The following is a 23,080-nucleotide window of genomic DNA, read 5'->3' on the forward strand; positions in this document are numbered from 1 at the left end:
GGTGCTTCGCACCTCGGCTCAGTCTTTCATACCGAGTGAGGCCACCCCCTAAAAATATTGTGATATATACTTATTTCCAGGTATATGGAGGAGGCCATTTCAAGTCAAACGACCGTCTTACTGTAAATGTTTCACATTTGATGGCTGTCTACTCCGGTGGGAAGATTACGCTAGACCATGGTGGTTATGAGACTGTTGAAAACAGGGGGTTAGGATTTAACCCAAATGAAGGCCCAGGACAAGGATATGGTAAGAAAGAAAACAAAATGTGTGAAATTTAATATTGATCATACCATTATAACAACCGATGACTGCTACAACAATTGATTATCAAAACTAACATTAAAAAATGGTGGATTGACTTATAAAGCAATTAGTAGAGCTGCTTGCGTCAGACACTAGCGGAAAATTATTAAACTTATGTTAGATTTAATGCATCAAAAATTTTTTTCAAGCATTAAATCTAACCTTCGTATAATAATTTTCCTATAGTGTACTATGCGCAGCTCTACTAATAGGTTATTATCAGTTGACTGGAACAGTCCTAGCAGAGTCCCCAGCTGGCAGGTTAACAGCATGACCTCTTATTTGTTATTAAATTTTATACAATGCGTCATACTTGAGACACATAACAGAGAGTAGTGCCAGTATGTGCAGAAATCTGAACATTGGTGCACTGTGTTTAAAAAATGGAACAAATGAATGGTATATAAATAGTAGAAATTATTATTATATTTTCAGTGTTATAATTTGTAATGGAAAGTAAATTTGGTGGTTATAGAAAAATAGAAAGAATGCAAGAAAAACAGTTTTAAGATGAACTATTTAAAAATCGATATTAAAATATTATTGATTTACTTTAATTATGTTTATAATTGTTTTTTTGCGTTTATCGACTGAAGTTTAATTCAAGTACAGATATGATGAACATTTTGAATGAATGAACGTTTCAAATGCAAATGTTGATGAAAAATTTATTTAGGTGCTACCTCGGGAGGGAGCGGTGGTGGACATGGCGGTAGTGGTGGAAGAGGGAGTGGACAGTCCTCTGTTGGCTTGGCGTACGGTTCTATATATGAACCTGTTGATTACGGAAGTAACGGAGGCTATGGTCAAAATTACGGTAACTTTTTTCCTCATCAAAATAATTACTTGATTCAGGCTCAAGAAAAACCACAATTCGTTGGGGAGAAAAAAAATTATATGTATTTTGTACATATTAGTAGAAATCGATTAAATAAGCCTTTGAATCTCTTAAATTGTCAAAATCTTCGCCCCCGGACCACTTTCGAAACATTTTAAGCAACGCTCTACCATGCCCACTTTGTTCTCATCTAGGAAATCTTCCCCCTCGTTGTTACTATTTCTTGCAATTTTAAATCTGGTTCACAACAAGAACTACAGCTTTGTTTTTCACACGATGAATCCATTGATCGCATAACACAAACGGTGTAAAAACTATACATATGATTTTGTGAAGGAGTATTCACTAGAATAAATATCAGCCTACTAATTCAGTATTACAAAAAGTACATATAAACGGTGTCTTGAGCAAAATACTACTACAATAGCTTAACATACATGAAACAGAATACACGTCTTGTTGAAACCCCATCGAGTGGGCGAAATCACACTTAGTAGTATTGATTGTTTTAAACAATATGTTTGAACCAATTCACCAACATAACAATTATCAATTTGACTTTACAGGCAATTTTTTATTCTGTTAAGCGTAAATTTATTAATAGTCATTTAAAGTTAACGCTTTATCCAACTTAAAGTTTCTATGTATGTTGTTTATACTAAGTAACTAAAAAGTTAGGCAATTTCTTGCATTTTACTATTTTAATATTAACATCGTTCAACTTTAGGACAACTCTATTTTGGAGAGGAACAATATGGAAATGCATATATCCGTAGAGATATTGGAGGACGAGGAGGCGGCGCCCTTCATGCAACTGCACGTCACATGATACTCGATGGTAGAATATCAGCGAATGGTGAAGATGCTGACAGTCAATATTCTGGTATATTTTACTTGTTACTTTATTTCAAAAGAACTCGCTTGAATCATGTTCCCATATCGTACAGTATCTTTACTAAATTGCATCACTTACTAACCCGTGAATTACTAGGTCTAAAACATGTTTAATTATGTATACAGTATATTTTTTATGAGCTTTTAAAAATTTGTTGGAAGATATTATTATATCCGAAACGGCAGAAGACTTAATTTCAAGCGATTGTAAATAAAGGTTTCGTTACTGTCCTAAAATAGAATCCACAATATCAATTGATAGAACATACTTCTTATGTACTGACGATCACAAAGAACAAGATTATCTATGGAAATAACACTACTTTTAACTTTGCTGAAAGTAGGATCGGTTTTGATTTCTGATGTACTAATGTAAGTAAATCACTTAGATACTGTCATTGGTCGATGCAACCTATATAGTAGTATTTGGAGATAGATGCTTTTCTGGGCCTACTGAAAGCCAAATTCAAGGTCTTCGCGATAGCCTCATTAGGTACTTTTTCTCAACTATCAGTGATAGGCCTATAGCTTCGATATTGTTGTTTATTGTATTCCTATCTATTGTGCTTCGCCACTCAAGCAAGAACAACCTCGACGCAACCAATCGACGCATCAATGGAACAAATTTAAAATTTCAATATTGTAATATATAATCTTTATATTTGCACCATGCGACTCCTTATTTTAAGTTGAATAAAATGAGTTGTATGATGTAGATTATAGAGAGTAATGACAAGTAAGTTCTTGGTATGAGCAATATACAAATCTCTTTTTATTTAATTAAGAATTTCATTTAATCTTTTTGTTGCTTGTTGATTATTTATATTTGTTTATCTTGGACGCACCGCTAAGTATTGTCTGACGTGTTCCACTGTTATAAAAGTGTTATACATATATATATCGTAAATGTGGCAGCAGTAGGATCTAATTTACCCGATAATTCGACATCAGACCAGGGTAACGACGGCTCAACAATCAGACATACTAGGCTGTCACAATCGTCACAACACACAAAGAAATTATCACCTAATTATTAACTGATGATATAATTTTGTTATAATAATGCATTTCTTCGCTATATATCATACTGAAGGTGGTGGGTCAGGTGGATCAATTTGGATAGAATGTGAGGAATTTGATGGTTATGGCATAATTTCTGCGATTGGAGGTGATACTAATGCCGGTGGTGGCGGCGGCGGGGGAGGCCGGATAGCTGTAAGTTACCATGACAAGAAAAATTGGAATGGAACTATCTTTGCGCATGGAGGTTCGTTTAAATTATTATTCACTCAAGTTTACTTTGTTTATTTTTATTTTTTTTTATAGATTTTTAGTTTCAAAATCTTAGTCCTCTATATATTGTTTGCGTTTTTATGTATTGTATTCCTTATTGTCATTTTTTACAATTTGATATTTATAACCGTGCAACATGAGAGAAATCCTAAAAATCTGTACATTTCTCATAATGTTTCAGGTAATAGCAATACTGAAGTCGGTGGATCTGGAACAATTTACTTACAAAAGTACCACTTTGAGAGTAAAGTACCAATCCATCGAATACTCAAGATCAACAATAATGGACTACCCTATCCAAAGTCTCCTGACAAAAGTGAACCACTTCGACATCTACTGGATGGAAAATATGAAGACATCAGTAAAGCCGGTGGAATTACGTGGTTATGGCATAACTCAAATGACTACTACTTTGACGAGGTAAATACAATGTAAAATTTGTTAGACCCTTTTTTGTCATTTTGTCAATTTGTTTTGCAAACAGTACTTTGTAAGAATGATATCATTCTCTATTTTAGATGATTATTAAAAGATTGTATTGTATTAATAAACTCTGAATTAAAATAAATGTTGAATTATCTCACTCATAGTTCCATCTGCACGGAAATTCGCACGTAGCTGTCCTTAGCAACACAACATCAGACAATGTAGAATGTCGTGGTGGCGGTTTTTACGGTGACAGAAGTGGGGTCATTCACATTGGACAAAACCAGACTGTGTCATTTAAATTTGTTGACATATATTTTGCTGCCAATGTATTCCTGTACAGGTAAGCCTAATATCAATATTCAACTTTCTAAGCCAACAATATAAAAGCAAATATAAAGCTAAAAATATGTTTAAGCAAGATATTTGTACTTGGTAGAGTACGGTACAATAATTTACCTATATTTTATCATAATGCAACAGCATGTGATGCTTCACGAATGCATGCGCCACTTGATGTTAGAATAGACTTACTTGATAATATATACAGCATGTTATATACCCTTTAATCCTCATTTTGGATGGGATGTATTTGTACCCATATTATTGCAAATTCTTGCAATACTAACTCACTTTTTTCTGGTAATCTACAGGAATTTTACATGACCATAGGTCTATTTGCATTTAATATCAACTTGTTTAACGAATTAATTTAGATATGGTCAATTTGAACTGCCACCAAGACTAAGCTTGCGTGACGTCTGGATGGAGATAAATGGAACTCTTGCAGATATCGAAGATTTCAATGTAGACTCTGGTGGAGAACTTTATTGGTGGTCATATGGAAGATCTCGAGACCAACCAACCGGTACATTCCATGCAGTTAATATGACAGTGCGAGCGAATGGAAAATTTGAGCTTCTGACTGTAGATGGTGGTAATATGATGACGTTAAATCTGACAGATTTTCAAGTGAAAGGAAGTGGTTACGTGAGGACGAATCAACTGCATCTCATAGCAACCAACTTAACAGTTGATGTTGCAGGTTGGAATATTTATGTACATTGTACTTTTTCTGTCAATGTCAGGTTTATTTTGTTTTCTTTCATGTAAATCTGGAAGAGTTATCTTGTTTGGTTTATTAATTTTTACAGGTGATATGCATGCTGATTTCGGTGGGCATTCTCCTGGTGCTGGTTCAGGTAGTGGCATGGCTAAATCAGGTAGCCTAGAGTCAGGTAGTGGTGGTGCACACGGTGGCCGTGGAGGTACAACATTAAATGGAATTTACTCCTCATTTGCTTATGGATCACTTTACGAACCAATTACAATGGGAAGTGGAGGTGGTTATGGAGGTTCTGGAACAGCTGGAAATGGAGGCGGTAAGGTTCATATCATTAACATTAATCTTTCATTACTAACAAAAATAGTAACTATTTTCTATTTATGCAGATGTTAATACACACATTTAAATTATTTATTTGATTTATTAGGCACAATGCTACTTGAGATATCTGATGATATGCGAATAGAGGGCAGTCTCCATGTTAACGGTAGAGATGGATCTGGTAAAACTGGAGGCGGGGCCGGTGGAAGTATCTTAGCTTATGTAGGACATCTTGATGGAAGTGGAATAATACAGGTTAATGGTGGCTCAGGTTTGAAATAACTTAATACTATCATTTTAAATATATATTACTGTATTAATAAAATGTTTCGTATTTAACAAAAAACATGAAATTAAGACTTAAGTTTTGTTGTAGTGGAGTATTTCTACCAGAATAACTAAGTTAAATATATTTATATGTTTCACGAATATGCTATGTTATAAAAACAAGGATCCAGCATATTTCTTATAAAAACTATTCGATCGAGGCCTACTCATTACCATAACAACAATATTTTTGTAATCAATTAATTTAGTGATTTCGAATACAGTATATTCAGGTTTTACCTCAATTAATATTTTTACATACAGGCTATTCATCCGCTGGTGGTGGTGCAGGTGGTCGAATGGCTATATATTCTAAGCGAGAAAACAACTTCAATGGTGAATATCAATCTTATGGTGGCTTTAGCAATGGCAAAGTAAAAGCTGGTGCAGGAACTGTGTTTCTTGAGGATTTATCCAACCCCGAGCAATTTAAGAGGAAACTATTTATTGATAACGGCGTGATTAATGACTCCAACAAACCATCTCGATTTGAAAAATATTCAGTTTTAAATATGAAAGGAAATAACATCGGTTATACTTCAAGAACATATACAACATACTCCGGTGTAACTGCCTCTACTACCGGTACACCGTATTATTATTATAATAATAATGAATGTAATTTTAAAAACGTCTTTTCTGGAAGTAGTTCTTACTATTGTACAAACAATAACGCTCCTACCATCAACATTCAATTGCCATTTAAGCTGTATGTACATGCATTACGAATTGATCCTGTCTGCGGTAGGTAAGTAAATCATCTGTCATGAAATTATAACGCTCCACAAAAAATAATTCGTTGATTTGATGTTGGTTGTTTGTAGCAAGATAGATGTTATTATGATTATTATTAAATATTGTTTGGAGGTTTGCATGGCGAAGTAATAATATAATTTTAATGCTTGCGGTACACCACATAGATAGTTATATAAAGAACTGTTATTTCTTAGGAATGTCTCGACTTTTCGATCGTCGTCATATTATTATCATCATCGTCGTCGTCGTTGCTGCTGCTGTTGCTGTTTCATTGGCTTTTCCTAGCAGTATCAGGAAAAGCCATTGTTTTTGTTCTGTTTTTTTTTTCTTGCATATATTTTCTTATCTTTTTGCACAAGGTTTTTCTGCCAGCACTTTGGTTATTTTCCATGCTTGGATCCTTTCCAAACTTTGTCCAAACATAGACCATATACCAAAGATGTGCCGCATAAAAGTTAGTGACAATCCGGGATTGGTGTGGATGTGAGGACCAATTAAAGGGATTTAAGGGCAAACACACAACACCAGTTGAAACTTTCAGGAAAATTTATCCAAGTTAAGGGGAAAAAATTATTGTTTTGCTGACGATCCAATGTAGGGTTTAAATTTTGGGGTCATTTCAGTTTCTGACTTCCCAGGACTAAATATCTCCTTTCAAAACCAATAAGTGGATTTAAATGAAACTTTCTATAATAGTTTGTCATGGTCCAAAGAAGAAATGATTTTGGTGATGATACAGAGTAAGGTGTGGATGAGGACCATTCAAAGGGAAACGTCCCAGACCAGATATAACAAAAACTGATCAGCTGATCTAAGTGAAACTTTGGAAATTTTAACCGAGTTACAAGGAAGAAATTAATTAAATTAAAAAGGGGTAGTTGGATCTTCATGGGTTATAGAGATTCTTTTCTTTTTAATTGTCCTAACCATTTTTTATAATGTAAATTGTGGTTGAATAAATAAATTAAATTAAATTAAATTAAATTAAATAAAGACCCAGACCGAAATATCTCAAAAAACTTATTGATTGGTGAAACTTTTCACAATAGTTCATTCTAGTCCAATGCAGAAATTATTAAATTTTGGTGTCAATCCAGAGTAGGACTACTCAAAGGGAAATGTCTCGATATACCAAAACAGATCTACTGATTTGAATGAATTTTTCTGGATAAGTCTAACCATGTTACAAGGAAGAAATTACTGAATTTTGGTGACGTCCCAGACCTAAATATCTCAAAGACTCAGCAATGGATCTAAATCAAACTTGACAGTATCGTTTGTCATGGTCCAAAAGAAATTATTTAATTTTAGTGACGATCCGAAATAGGGTGTGTATATGAGGACCATTTATATGTAAACGTGCCATACCAGATATCCACAAAACTGATCAACTGAAACTTTCTGGAAACTTTTACCATATTTCAAGGAAGAAAATCAGTGAATTTTAGTGACGATCCAGAATATGGTGTGAATTTGAAGGTCATTTAAACCTAAATATTTCAAATAAGTTATAAATATCTAAATGAAACTTTCTAGAATAGTACTCAAGGTAGATGAAGTAAAAATGAACTGATTGGCTCATACACGCAATGGTTATGAGTCTCCATGTACCTCGTTCTTACCATTATTGCAGATGTAGTTCGCATCTCACTACAGTGGTAAAGATGATTTCATTGTTAATTTCTTTTCTTTACTTTTTAATTTTCTTCAGTAGTATTTCATAGTATTTAGTATTTTTGTGTGTGTACAGGTACTTTTTACTTTATACTTTTTAATGACTTTTTCAACATCACTTCTCATAGCAATGAGGAAAAGCAGTGTGTTTGGTTGTACAAAACATGCATAGTTATTAGTCTAGTTATTATTGGTTTTGTTATTGTTCTTGGTTTTGTTTCTTGTTGCTATTATTTACGATTCTATTTTAGAACGACATCTTACAAAGTCTCAAGTCTGGTCGCAGGTGATACTGTGGTTCACACACCTGGTTTCGTTGATACAACTGGCTGCCAATCTGATATTGGTGACGGCAGACAATTGTACGGTGTGACATTTATTGATCGATACATTGACACGGTAAATATCATTGTATGATTTGTTTTATATTTGTAACCTCTGCCAAGAAGGTTATGTATTCAGCTCATTTTCTCTGTTAGCTAGCCTACTAGACCAGGTTTTGTACTGTGTGCACTCTGGGGTCCAGAAAATTCTACTTAAATATTATCGCAGTCGCTGGTTGTAGAGAGTTGTCAATCTGTTCTGAGCATTCATGTTTCTATATGTCGCCTATTAAATGCACAAATAGGAAAGTCAGATAAACAATTTGGATCAAAGGTCTAATGTCTGTCCAGCGCAAGTACACAACAAACAAATTACAACTTTTAAATTCAACAATAAATAAATATTTATTTCTTCTTTTTTAACAATAAACAATACAAACATAAAATATAACATGGATCATTCAATAGCAACATATACGTATAATCAACAAATATATCTCGGATAACATTACTCAACAATAGTTAATGAATTAATCTGGAAAATTGTGACCACAATCTGAATGATTTTGTCCTCTATATCTCCATAGCAATTATTAATAATAACTACCAGTATAATTTATTTTATTTTATTTCGAACATCATCCAACAACAAAAAGCCAATTCCAGGATGCCTTAAATACAATACATATAAATATAATTTACAAAAATGTTGCGAAGAGAAACATCCTAGGCTTGAAATTGCAGGTACAAAAAATACAACAAATATATAAAAACATACAAATGCAAAACAAGTGAATAATTAATTGATTAAATTACATTATGAAATTGGAATTGATAAAATAGAGGAACATTTTAAGCTAAAAATTGCAGATAAAATATAGAGATAAAAATACAAATAAATAATATCATAGTATATTATCATTGTTTGAATTATACTAAAGACAAATGTTCTCGTGATACTCTACATCCTATTGCAATTGCTGTGTTCCCACGTGAATGCCACCGATTCAATGTGTTGAGTATCCTCTTCCATTCTTGAGTATAGGTAGCTTTGATTTACTGTACACTTCATCATTGCCTTCTGCTTAAGTGTTCCATACGATAATTTATTATTTATTATATTATATTTTAAGAGGGTAACTCTTACAGCACAAAGCTGACTAGAAGAGGCCTTCTGAGTACAGTACAATAATACAAAACAAAAAGGTACATGAAACAAATAAGAAACAATAAATAAGACACCAGGCAACAGAGAGCAATGGGATCAGAAGAGGATTATTGATTAAGTTTGAGGTAGGATTTTAGTTGAAATTTAAAGCATGAGAGAGTAGAATCATTAAAGAAGGAGAGAGACTTAACGAGAGAAGTGGCTCCATAATGAAATGATTTTTTGAAGAGAGGTTAAGAGGTTAACATAGACGAGCTCCACCACGTTCAGCTATGAGCCTTGTTGGATTCTCTATCCTGAACAAAAACCTAAGGCCTAGGCTTATACAGTTTCATGCGTTCAATGCACACTGCGCCCCATGATAAGCTTAATATAATATTGCTCATCTCATGAACCTCACAGAATTACCTGTGGGTTCACTCAATCATGTGGTGGTAAATTTAAGAGTGATTCAAATTCTCGCACTCGTCATTTTATATGATCGGCGGGCAACGGATTTACGCAGATGCAAATTTATCAACAATGCAACAACCTTTTGTCATTGACTAAGAGCTGTTATTCACTGTTATTCAAGTGAAGTATCATACTATTTAAATATTAAGGCAATACGCATCTGGTAGGATAATATATTAAATTCTAATGTGACACTATATATGTGGTTTAATACAGTATAAAATTTTGCAAAAACTAAATGACCGGAAATGACCTTTGACACGTTTCAAGGCTTATATTCTGTACCTTCTTGTCAATGATCTCAAATTATTTAATCTTTATAATGCTTAAGAATTTTATATAATTAACATCCTGGATAGATGGATCTTCATCATAAAATAACAATAGTATTAAATGGGTCAATTTTAATGTGTTTTAACAGTTGTCATCTTTATAATCCACTTTGGAAATGATTTCATATATATTGCAAATATACAATTTTAATGAAATTTAAAAATATTAACAGTACATGTGGAGGTTTTTTTTTTGTGGAATATTTCTACCAAAATACTTTTATGTGTGCTACGAATATACTATATAATGTATATATTATAGATACAAGAATCCTGCATTTTGTCCCCCCCCCCCAAAAAAAAAAAATTAATAATAGGCCTACTTATTACCATTTTAATAATGGTTATCATCATATTCTTTTTAATAGTTATAATTTACACATTTACCAAAATGACAATATACATTATTTTTTTAATGGGTTTTATTTTATTTTTTTTTTATAGATAAAAGTGGACCTTTCTTCACCTCATATGGTATATCTCAATGAATTAACCATCTGGATTAAAGAATCACCTGAGGAATCCAACCAAATGTCGTATACATCATTATCAGAATCTGTCATCGTTGCTGAAGAGGAGGAAATGCACAATTTTGAGTTTGAAGAGGTAACATGATTAAACATAACGAATCAAACAATCACTTGGTTGAATTAAAGTTATGTATGCCTCAAAGCAGTGGTTCCCAAACTGGGTTCCGCGAAAAATAATTGAGGTCTGCTAGATTATTAGAATAATTTTTTATGATTTCTTGTCTTTACATCAGTGTAATCATGCCTTAATAGTGTGATCATGCCTTGTCAATTATTAAATACCTTTGACAGGCATGATTTCGTTCACTATCAATTGTTTTAATTGGCATTATATTTTAATTCCAATATTTTATTGGTCATCAGATAGAATCTTTTAAATTAGGTTTTTTATTAATTTTTTAAAGATGTTTAGTATAGGAGAGCCACTTGATAGTGGCAATCCTTGGGTAATACACATCTTGTTTCTCTTGTATTGCTTTTTCCTGGCTATTAAATAAATTTTTAAAAATAAGGAGGGATCCCTAAATTTGACCAAATTAAAAGTAAATGGCAGATAACAGAATATTACATTCAAAATTTTTGAGTCTGACTGTGATTTCGGGCCGTCTACAAGTGCCATAAACATAGAAATTTCCTACTTAGCCCCAACCAGGGTGGGATTGAGGTAGCGTAAATAAAAAAATACTGTCTGTACCCCTCCAAATTCCAAAATCTAAGATATTCGTAATTTGGCGAATCATTTCCTATCCATAATCTTATGGGCGGAGTATCAACCACGAGTCACCCTGAATTTTACACATTAAAAATTAAATGGGAGATGGGGATAAAAAAATTTGAGTCAGACAGTGCCGTTTCCAGCCATCTAAAAGTGGCATAGACTTAAAATATTTTGTACCTCAGCCCCAACCTTGGTGGGGCTGAGGTGGTTTCCATTTCGAATTCCAGGGTTCGCCACTGTTTAATGTTGTAATTTTGTTGCGAATCATCTTCTATCTGTAGGCCTAATCTTATTTTTGGGATATGGACAATGAGTAATATTTGGTCATAGGGGTCTGTGAAGATTTTGCCATGACCAGAAGGGTCCGCGAACACAAAAAGGTTAGGAACCACTGCCTTAAAGAACGTCAACTAGAATGTACACATTGTCAGAAATGTACACTATATGCTATGGTAAGTCACTTCCAACACTGTAACTTTAAGAAGTGTGTCTGCCACTTTGAAATACCTTGCTGCACCCTGGATCTTTATGAACAAGCCTCGACACTACATGGATCCATGCTATTGATGTATGATCAAGTAAGCCAATGTAGTTAAAACTATTATAAGCATCGTATAAATAACGCAATGTACAGAATCATATTACCTGCATGACAAATTCGTGACCACAACAAGCTGTTATATAAACAAAGATTACATTCATTTGGTAAGTATTGAATTATGAGTAAACAGCTGTTGCAAAATATTTGGATGGTTTTATTTTTAGATTGAAATTCGCGGAGGAGGATCACTCGGAGTTACTTCTAATACATCAAGTTTAAGAGTACATTCCATCAAGGGCGATGCACATGGTTGGTTGACGATTCGGAACTCCCAGATTTTTGAAGCAACTATGGAACGAGCCTTACTTCCATTTTCGATACTTACATACCCTGATTCTGATATTACTCTACCTACAGTACTTGATTGCAAGAGAGTTGACTTAATCATTCATGGTAAGTTAATAAGTCCTATGTAGTTTATTGTAAACTAGCCATGTTAATATTTACTTAATCAAAATATAACTTTTGGGGAAGTGGGTAAATTTATAATTATGCGTTCATGTGCATGTGACACTTTTTCATGTAGCATATTATATCCTATACAGTTCCACAGTTGTGTCGTCACAACACCAGGTGGCGCCCTCTGGACGTTGGTTACTGTTCAATTATGCCTGAATGCCTTCATAATCTTAATGGTTTAGAATTTGCTTTCTGGAATAGGCATTTTAATTTACCATCAAAATGTACTAAAAAACACAAAAAGCTTGCATTATATTAGTTATCGAACACACATTTAATCATCAATTAACATTTACAAAGAAAAATTAAGATACAACTTCTTAATAATTACGTTAGAAATTGGGATCAATGGTTTGTCAGTGGAGAAAATGGTGGCTGTTGAACACATTTTGTGTCGCCGATTGCAACGGAGTAGTACCACGTGGCATTGTGACATAATAATGTAGTAGTCTATAACCCTTGATTTGGAAAGGGTTGTTAATCATTGTACATTAAGTTGATTAATCAGTCCCTTTTTTTTTCAATATACATATATATGTCTGTTAATATTTATTCCATTCAGGAGGACTTCATGATGTGGAACGACTTACTATCAGCACTGAATGCCAAGTAACTTTAGAACATGAACATGACATTCGATTTAACATCAATCACCTTGATGTTAAAACTTTTGGTGATCTCTATATTAATCATAATAGTTATGGTGAGACATTGATTACAGGCACAACGCTGAACATTCGTAGCGGTGCTAAGGTATGTACACAGGCTTATTTAGACCTATATCATGATCTTAGTTATCTTCGATTAATGACCAATATTTATTTTTTTGTAAAAAACGAAAAAAAAACATGGTTTTATGTGCTTGTTTGGCAATTTACTTAGTAGAATAATAATTATGGTGGGAAGCGGACTTAACTAAGTCCGCTTCCCACCATATTATTCTACTATGTATGCTTAATTAAGGATTGTTTATTCTCTCTCACCACTATCTCAATACTTGACCGCTTTGTTCTCTGTGGGATTACACTATTGTATATTACAGAATAAACTATTAGATAATTGGCTTTTAATCCATCTACATCACAATTGTATTGCTTATGTGCAGTTACAACTTCCAACAGCCAATCTTGTGCACTCTGTAAACCTGAGGCCATAGGACTGGCCGAAAGTTTTGGAAAACAGTGTTCTGTAGTGTACATGCCTTGTCATATTTTTTTTGTTTCAATGATATATATACTGTCTCTTATACACATCTAGATGTGTATAAGAGACAGGTATAGGTAGCTTTGATTTACTGTACACTTCATCATTGCCTTCTGCTTAAGTGTTCCATACGATAATTTATTATTTATTATATTATATTTTAAGAGGGTAACTCTTACAGCACAAAGCTGACTAGAAGAGGCCTTCTGAGTACAGTACAATAATACAAAACAAAAAGGTACATGAAACAAATAAGAAACAATAAATAAGACACCAGGCAACAGAGAGCAATGGGATCAGAAGAGGATTATTGATTTATTCCGGAGATGTCCGGATAGTTCTTCTGTTCGATTCTGAAAATCTAAATCCGAAGAACAAATGCGTCTCATGCGCAATGCTTGGCTGTACGGAATGTTTTTTGTACAGTGCGGGGGGTGACAGCTTCTAGGGAGCAGGTACATATGCTTATCCGTGGGATTACGGAAGAGATCAGTTTTAAGTGCACCATTTTCCATGGTCACGGTGATGTCCGAAAAATCTACACTGCTTGTGGATTTGTTAGCAGTGAATTTGATTGTTAGATGAGCCGAATTAATGTTCAATAGGAACGCATCCAAACTATCTTCACCATGGGTCCAGATCATGAAGATATCATCAATGTAACGAAACCAAACATCTGGTTTCTTGGGCTGTAGGGACATGGATGGATGGGCGAACGAATGATTGCAAATCATTGTGATTGTTTGATTGACGACATGATTTAGTCATCTGCCATTTTGTTCCTCATCAATTTCAGACTCTATGAAATCACTATAATCCATGCTACATTACTAATGTTATGTTTCGTATCCTTTTAGTTGTTATCTAGTGACCTCAGCCTGCATTTTACCAACGTCAGTATTGAGCCAGCAGCTCTTGTAACAACGAAACGAAATTCTGTAACACAGAAGTTGATACGTGCTCATGGTATGCATATATTCATTTTTTATTATTACACACCTAAATAGATCCCTGTCATTTGAATAGTGGATTTCGTATCACATGGCATTGGCTATTTACCCCATTTCGTCACTCACCATGGATATTTATAATCATCAATTCACTTTCTTTCCATCCGTTTTTGCCCATTGCATGGTGCCTAGGAAACATATGACTTCATCCTAGTACAGTATTTTGATTGGTTAAAAAGATGTAGGACTGTTCTATTTAGAAAAATTTTAGATTTATTTCATAAAATATCAACTGATAAGAATATCCATTAAGAAAAAAAGGTAGATTTAAAAAAAATATATATCAAATGACAAGAATCTATTTTAGGTGTGTTATAAAATAAATAATGAATGTTTTTTATTCGAGCAATGGAAAGAATATTTTCATTCGTTGGAAGATTGACTGTTCCATTCCAGTCGACTCTGCCTCATTGAACGGAAAGTCATTCTTTCAACACATGAAAATATCCTTCCCATTGCGCTCATAAAAATTCATTATTTGTATAGTATTGCTTTGCACCTCAAAAGCTTAAAAGTTATTTGTTTAAAAGTGTGTTTAACAATGTACAATCTACAAAAATTACAAAAATAAGGTAATATGCCTACCAATTAAATCCACAAAACAATTCTCTTGAATACTTAAATGAAGCATATTACGACTTCTCGTCTGACACCAAAAGGCACAGTATGGTATATCCTAAAAATCGTATTAACAGTATTGCTGTTCATTTTAATATCATTCTTCAAGGAAATGGATTGGGATCTGGTGTGGGATCCTCAGGTAGTAGCTGCAGTGGTTCAGGAGCAGGCTACGGCAGTAATGGTGGCCAAAGTGAAGTCCAACCAAGAGTCGGTATCACACATGGCTCGTTTCTGACACCGAATGATATTGGTTCCGACGGCGGCTATTGTAAATTTCCATATCGCGGTGGCTTTGGAGCTGGAAGAATCTACGTCAACGTCACTGATACAATTGTTATTGATGGATTGATAGATGCAACAGGTTCTCCTTTTTTACTTAAAGTTTGTAGGACACGGGCGTACTTACCAAATTTCTCTTTTGGCATTAACGATATGATTCTATTTGAGCTATTAAACTTGAAAAAAAAGTATTCATGTGAATTGTTCAATTTTAAAGAAATTTATTGACGTTTAATTGAAAACTATGTTCTTCGACAATTAACAATAAAAATATATGATCACCCATGTTTACAATATACTAGGGCTACTAATGAACGACAATTTTAGCTACGTACGCCTACTAAAAGTGGTGTACTGATTTCATACTAGGTGATGCTTGGAGATCTCCGCGCAGTGGTGGCGGTAGCGGTGGAAGTGTATGGATTGAAGCAGCAGTTCTCCATGGAGATGGAATTGTAGATGCCTCTGGCGGGGATGGACATGGTCAATATGGCGGAGGTGGAGCCGGTGGAAGGATTGCAATATATTATGGAAATAATCATTTTATTGGTATGATAAGCAAATACTTAATAATAATAAAATAATAATAATAGTTGGATTTGTAGAGCGCATCATGCGAAAAAGCCTCTATGCGCTTGGTGATTGAGGTTTTTGAGTTGGACATTTAAAAAAAAAAAGAAAGTTGAAGTTATTTTATGAAACTAAAAAAACCTACTCCTTAAACTAAGGCATGGTTGATGTAAATTTTATATGAATGTTCATTTAATTTGTCAGACATGTTGAATTTTATTTCATTTTTACATCACGATGAAAAAGATGCATTTAGTGCATTAAGATTTTATTGAGAAGGAAAAAAAATTGTAAAATTAATTAATTAATATTACTGTTGAGTAGCCCAAAGAATTAGTTTATCCAAAAAAAAACACTCCAATAAATCTATTTAACCATTTAATTTTTTACATTTTAGGTGATTTCATAGCTGCAGGTGGAGAACATGGGTATGAAACAGGTGGACCTGGTACTGTTTATCTTCATAAACTTCAAGTAATGAATGGTTCACGTTTACTAGATGCAACCAGCAAAGAGGGTCAGATAACTCACGACTCAAATGTGACAGAGCCACTTACTAACAGGACGCTGTATATCAACAACCTTGGTCGTAAGCCAAGAGCAAAAGCGAAGAATTTAACAGACAACTACTCTGATTATTCCTTAGCAGCCGCGATCACGTGGTTGATCCCAGTTGAAAGATCAGAATTGGATTTGTCAAGGAATGATTGGAGTCATAACTTTACTGAAGACATCATTATAGATGAGCTCCACGTGTATGGTGCGGCACAGGTGGCATTCATTGATCCGCAGAATCCATCTGGATTCATGGATATCAGAATTGGTACCGCTAGAGGAGATCGCACTGGACGTCTGAACATTGGCTTCAACCAATCCTTGTACATGGCAAATGCTTTCCTACCAATGAATGTTGATGTGTACCGCGGAGGTGTGGCTACACTACAAGGAGAACTTGAAGCGGCAGGTGTGACGATCAATGTGGAAGGGGTTTTAGAAAATGCTGAAAACATCACTGTCAGTGACGGAGGTAAGCCTATTGATGAGTAGTATGTCAATGCAACACCATATTTCAAATCAAATAATTTTTATTGCAACATTCTTTCTGGATTTGGATATTTGCTGCTGTTGTTTAAACAAACTCAGTATTAAAATTAGTAGAGTTTAAAGCAAAAAATGATTATTAATAATAGTAAGTAATACGATTGTGTTTACAGTGGGTACAACAGTAACCTCTAATTAGTCATGATTACCAGCAATATTATAAGTTATATTGGTTTTAGTCATACTGTAGGTTATAGTAATTATATTTAAATCTATGATAACCTAAAAATTTAACCAGTCATATTTTTAGTATTGTGAAATATCTTAAATTTTTTTTTTCTAGGAACTGTTTACATGCATGAGATGGTTATGCTCGATGGCACACACACTGAAACACTCGATTTCAACGTTATTCATATTAGAAATAATGGAAACCTGATCACTAAAAATGGTCGGGACCGCAGAACACTCAGAGGCAACTATATCCAGGTAAAAATAATGATATTAGCGAATCGGTAGCAATTGTATCACAAAAGCATGTTCCAAAAGAATTGTTTTTAATAAAAATGTGCCAGTGTATTTAGAAAACAAAAAAAATACATTGAAGTGATATATGCTGAATGAGTTGGAAATATCATCAGCAGAGTGCTCAGTGGTAATCAACCCAGAGATAATTAATATATATAGATATATAATTGCTAGTTGATCTCAAAGTTGTTATATTAATAATTGTTGTTTACTATTACTCTTTAATTATTTATTCAACAATATTTTGAGAAGGTGGCTCAAACAGCAACGCTGACTTGAAGAGGCCCTCTTTCAAAACAATTCAAATACAGATATAAAATCCTAAAACTACAATGAATATTGGTATTGATATTTGTACTGATATTGATAATTAATATTATTGATATTTATAATTTGATTATTAAATTTGATCTTGGTATTAATATTGATATCATCAAAGATTTGTAAAGCTATTTTTAAGGTATTGCAGTATTAAATGGGAGGATTGTCTGTGACTGGATTACAGTAATTAAAGCCTAGATGTCATTAAATATTATAATAAATTATGTAATGTAACAATTCAAAGAAAACGTGGCAAAGTGTATTTATTTCTAATCCATATTTTTTGTAACTGCTTCTTTAAAAGGTTTATGGAGGCGGAACTCTCTCCTCAATTAATCTTCACTTGGAGGTTGGTCATGTGATTGTTGATACTAAAGGACGCATTTCAGCAGACTTTGAAGGATTTCCAGTTGGAGGTATACAACGTAGTCTGTCGAATACATATATATATATATATATATATCTGTCTCTTATACACATCTAGATGTGTATAAGAGACAGGTATGGGGGACGTGGTGGCGGTTATAAATATGGATCTTATGGAAGCGGTGGCACTCATGGTGGTAGTGGAGGTTGTCAGAACTCCAATCAACTTTCACCATCAGCATATGGTTCATTTACAGCACCAGTCGAGTTTGGTAGCGGTGGTGGTGGTGATCCAAATGTCCAGTGTAGTGGAGGAGGCATAATTTCGATGAACGTAACTTCCGCTTTACAAATTGAGGGAACAGTCAGTGTCAATGGACAGGATGCATCCTCTGGAAATGGCGGAGGAGGGAGTGGAGGAAGTATTCTGGTTATTGCAAAGAAATTGGAAGGTTCTGGAAAATTAGAGGTTAGTATCATTATATATAGGGACAAGGTTTTGGCAAGCTTACTATACATGATGTAATACTCATACCTTTACCGATGATGTTATGCAACATTTATAGTTATTATTACTCACAAATGGCCACTTTGGGCTCCCTTTTGCGAGGCTTTTGCTAAATGTTCTGATAATCAGTCAAATATGTAATGTCATATACAAAATTATATTATGAGGTATTAATAACTGATTGCTAAAGTTTAACTATAATTTTAGAAAGCCTTTGCAAATAAAAGACAAATGTTTTTAAATTAAAAAAAAAAACAAATACAAGCCAATAATTTTGTTTTGAATGGTAAGACACCTAAAAGGATGGTGCTACGATATATGTCTATTTCGTGGATCGAAAAATTTCTTGAAAATAAACCGCAAGGCTGAAAATCCTTATCGCAGTAGCGAACACGAACATGCTAACACGTGGAACCACTCTATGATTGAGCACTCTGAAGGAGTTCACTTTCCAACGAAGGTCGAAAAGGGAATGAGGACATTTGTTAGGGAGACGGTTCATACGTGGCACCATGGGACAGACTGTTCCATTTATTTCGAAGTGGTGTTCCGTTTGGGAACAATGGCAATTAGTCGGTTTATCCAGGTAAGTATCTCACTCATAGACTACCAACATCATGATTGATTTGTGTATACTTCCAGATTTGTGCAGACATTTCTTCCTTACTCAAATTAGTATATATGTTAATGATTAATGTTATTAAATAAAATGTCAAGTAAACCATTATATTTGATATAGACCAATGGAGGAGATGGTGGTGGTGGTGGCGGTGGTGGTGGTCGCATGGCGTTGCACTATGAAGAAAATGATTTTGATGGATCATTCGTAGCCGAAGGTGGGGTCGGTGACTTTGAACATGGAGCAGCAGGTACGATCTACCTTAAGAATACCGGTGACGTAATTCATAAGACGTTGATGGTGTATAATCATTTCCGTTCCGCCAAGAACCAGGTAAAACTGAACATTGATCTTGACGATTATGTGATGTTAACACACATGTATGACCTTATTAAATTTTTCGCGAGCTTTTAATTGTAAAAATGTATGTAATGTTATTAAACATCAAACAATATTTGTCTACTGCAAATCGTACTTGGGACTTGACTGATGTTATGAATGTATATAATTGTATTGATTTCAAAGGCTCGTCGCACATGGGTCACTTTGCCAGAGGTGTACGATCCAGATCATGACATCGATTTATTGGATCTTGGGGGTTACGCACATTTAGAATTAGAGGCTGTTGACGATAGTGGTTCTCCAATCAAAGCCAACCCACCAGAAAGAAATATCAACATAGCTGATATAAAGGGCGACTATACAGGCACTGTTCACTGCGGCGAATCCGATAGGCTCACGATAGCTTCTAATGCATCAGCTTTTATACCCTTCAATGTCATGGTGTATGAGGTAAGATACATGCTTTAAAGGGAAGTTTACTTTTTTATTATTTCATTAAGAGAGTCAAAAAGTTAACTCCTTATTCACTGAAAACATAAATAATAGAATGTCTTGATGCGTATAGGCTTACTACTGCAAGTGAGGGTTTTCACAGTTTGGTACATTCCGTCAACCGGTGTATCAAATTTACGCCATGCATTTTGCTTGTGCCATCGAACCAGGTACTACCCGGCAGGGTGTTGTGGCATTGAATGCAGTGGGCGTGCAATATTCACTTGTATAGGCCTAATTGACTAGGTATTGGGAATTGGAGAGAAGGTTACATGTTGTTCCGGTTTGCCAACTCATGACTCCAATGATCAGGGATAATAACATTGCAATCGCTTCAAGATTTTTTTTTTTTTTTGTATAAGGTGCTTTAAATCGAGAACAAGCTTTATAAATAATATATGTAATAGCCTATAATTTTATGTATCAAAATAAACAAGCAAAATGTTGCTCATCTATTTTAGAAGGGGCAATAACAATTCACATGATACACAAAAGGCTTAATGATACACTTTGTTTCTTTTTTTTTTTTAGAATGGAAGTATTTCTTTACCCGAACACAGTTTTCTGCAAACTGTAGATGTTACCCTGTTTTCTGGTGACGTCATTGGTGTTAGAGACTTGGAGATATCGTATGATTCAACTCTAACAGTACATCCTCTATCGAAGATCAATACTGATTCGCCAAGTAACATCCAACTGCGGTCACTTGAAATCCTAAGTGGAGGCGTTGTTGAATATCTTGGAACACCCTACACAACACCAAGCATGATGAAAATGAACATTGAAGGTAGTTTTGCGATAAGGGGAGGAGCTGAATTGACATCTTCGTCAATTGAAATTAGATGTAAGTCTATATTATTTTCAACTAATAATCTTGTTTTTGATGTAAGTGCAAAATCTAATTGCAATTGTTAGATTTGTTTATGCTCCATAATGTGTACTTCTGACTTGTATTTCCTTCTCAAGCTAATGACATAACAATTGACCACGAGGCACTTCTTGACGTCAGTGGAGGTGGATGGGGCCCAGGTGATGGGGATGCACCTGGAATTTACAATCCATCTGGAAGTACTGGTGCTTCTCATGGTGGTATGGGTGGAATGAGTGAGTTTGTATCCCACTCCAATCGTGCTTATGGAAGCTTCATGGAACCGTCATCCTTTGGTAGCGGTTGTAGCAGTAATGGAGTATGTATGAAAATTCATTATAATTTAGTGTTTACTGTCCTTTCAAAAACGCAATTCAAGGACAAAATGCAGTTAGAAGATTCTTTCTCCCAGTTTTGCCCTTGGCATCATTTGGTCAAAATTAAAGACAATAGTATTGGTGCCCCATCAATGAATGTTAAGGCCTGTCATGCTTGGTTACAGAATAATGTCCCATATTGACTTGATATTTTGTAACCGCCGCGTTTTCACAGCAGCTGAAGTGTCCAGGCAATAATAAAATAAAAATACATTGTGAATGTGATGACAAATTTATTTTTCTATCCCGAAAACTTCAATAATTGCTCTGATTGAACGGTTATTTTCTGAATCCTGTGTAAACAAGTAAAAGACATTTTACTACTTTATGACATTGCGTCCAGTCTGACAGGCCCAAGGCATTTTTTCCCTAATCTTACCTTCGCACAATCATTTATATTGGCAGCTAATGTAAAAAGTATTTTTTCACTTTTTTTTAAGTTGTAAATAAATGCACATTGTTTTATGAATTAACATTGATTAGAATGCTTGCAATGGTGGTGGTGTTGCTGTACTGTTCGCACACGCGCACACACTTATCGATGGTCGAATTCTGGCGAATGGGAAGCATGCTGATGTTCTCAGAACAGGTGGTTCAAGTGGAGGAAGTATTTGGATTAGTACTGCGTCATTTTCTGGTATGTATGCTACACTGGGTTCCAAATCGAATTTAGATTGTTAGATAGTAAACACTGTGATTATTGTTATTTCAGCATGCTCAGAGTGTGTAATTTATTGAAATGGACCTTTCCGAAGTGTCAATCAAACTTAATCCAGCAAACACACATGTTGTCCCCCAAATTGATGTTTTCGTACATTTACGCTATTGTTTTGTGGGCCTCAGCAACAACAACATTTGAGGAGCGAGGCTTAACAGAAAAGTCCATTATATTGCCTTACAATTTTCAATTTTTCTGTTTCTAAGACCAACTACGAGTCTGACATTGTAGGAAGATACTATTTACAATAAAAAAAAACGTGTAATTTTGGAGTGGCGTTGAATAGCTTGGTGGTTAAGATGCTTGCATTCCAATTTTCAAGATCCTTAGTTCAATTCACAATAAAAAAAATTTCTCACGACCACAATCCACTCCAATCATAAAGCCTCTTATTAAGCTGGTTTTCCATTAGGCGAATTTATTCACTTGAATCAAAGCGTCGGTTCACTTCATGAGCTCTGATTGGTTGCGCATTTTTTCGCTTTGCAAAACTCAGATATAAATGTGAATGCACATAAGCCAGCGCTTTCGATTCTCGTGAATAAATTCGCCTAGTGGAAAACGGCTATAGGGAGCATCCGAGATTTGTGTGACGACGCGATGCTCGAACGGAATCACTCATGCGTGACCGTCCTACCTGGCGTCCTACGTTCTCTGCATACATAGATTTGGCCAAATTGCATTCCAGAATCTACTCGATGACATTAACATTATTGCACGTGCAGGTGAATT

At 34.6% G+C, this 23,080-nt stretch overlaps 1 protein-coding gene across 1 annotated transcript in view; it reads left to right on the plus strand.

Moving 5' to 3' along the window:
• LOC117122628 overlaps positions 1 to 23,080 on the plus strand; it is a 136,909-nt gene that overhangs the window by 46,097 nt on the left and 67,732 nt on the right. The window contains exons 33-58 of the mRNA XM_033268293.1: positions 81 to 249; positions 983 to 1,123; positions 1,872 to 2,027; positions 3,132 to 3,305; positions 3,513 to 3,751; positions 3,922 to 4,100; positions 4,474 to 4,802; positions 4,912 to 5,139; positions 5,251 to 5,415; positions 5,736 to 6,219; positions 8,153 to 8,300; positions 10,622 to 10,783; positions 12,191 to 12,419; positions 13,048 to 13,238; positions 14,546 to 14,654; positions 15,426 to 15,680; positions 15,968 to 16,147; positions 16,566 to 17,195; positions 17,553 to 17,698; positions 18,363 to 18,474; positions 18,556 to 18,893; positions 19,672 to 19,884; positions 20,077 to 20,343; positions 20,917 to 21,229; positions 21,352 to 21,572; positions 22,114 to 22,267. Of these exons, the coding sequence (XP_033124184.1) occupies positions 81 to 249; positions 983 to 1,123; positions 1,872 to 2,027; positions 3,132 to 3,305; positions 3,513 to 3,751; positions 3,922 to 4,100; positions 4,474 to 4,802; positions 4,912 to 5,139; positions 5,251 to 5,415; positions 5,736 to 6,219; positions 8,153 to 8,300; positions 10,622 to 10,783; positions 12,191 to 12,419; positions 13,048 to 13,238; positions 14,546 to 14,654; positions 15,426 to 15,680; positions 15,968 to 16,147; positions 16,566 to 17,195; positions 17,553 to 17,698; positions 18,363 to 18,474; positions 18,556 to 18,893; positions 19,672 to 19,884; positions 20,077 to 20,343; positions 20,917 to 21,229; positions 21,352 to 21,572; positions 22,114 to 22,267 (5,932 nt within the window). The remainder of the gene's footprint in view (positions 1 to 80; positions 250 to 982; positions 1,124 to 1,871; positions 2,028 to 3,131; positions 3,306 to 3,512; positions 3,752 to 3,921; positions 4,101 to 4,473; positions 4,803 to 4,911; positions 5,140 to 5,250; positions 5,416 to 5,735; positions 6,220 to 8,152; positions 8,301 to 10,621; positions 10,784 to 12,190; positions 12,420 to 13,047; positions 13,239 to 14,545; positions 14,655 to 15,425; positions 15,681 to 15,967; positions 16,148 to 16,565; positions 17,196 to 17,552; positions 17,699 to 18,362; positions 18,475 to 18,555; positions 18,894 to 19,671; positions 19,885 to 20,076; positions 20,344 to 20,916; positions 21,230 to 21,351; positions 21,573 to 22,113; positions 22,268 to 23,080) is intronic.

This window comes from Anneissia japonica, unplaced genomic scaffold, assembly GCF_011630105.1.
Source record: "Anneissia japonica isolate Jap-2015-1 unplaced genomic scaffold, ASM1163010v1 scaffold287945_len1679841_cov205, whole genome shotgun sequence".
Classification (NCBI taxonomy): Eukaryota; Metazoa; Echinodermata; class Crinoidea; order Comatulida; family Comatulidae; genus Anneissia; species Anneissia japonica.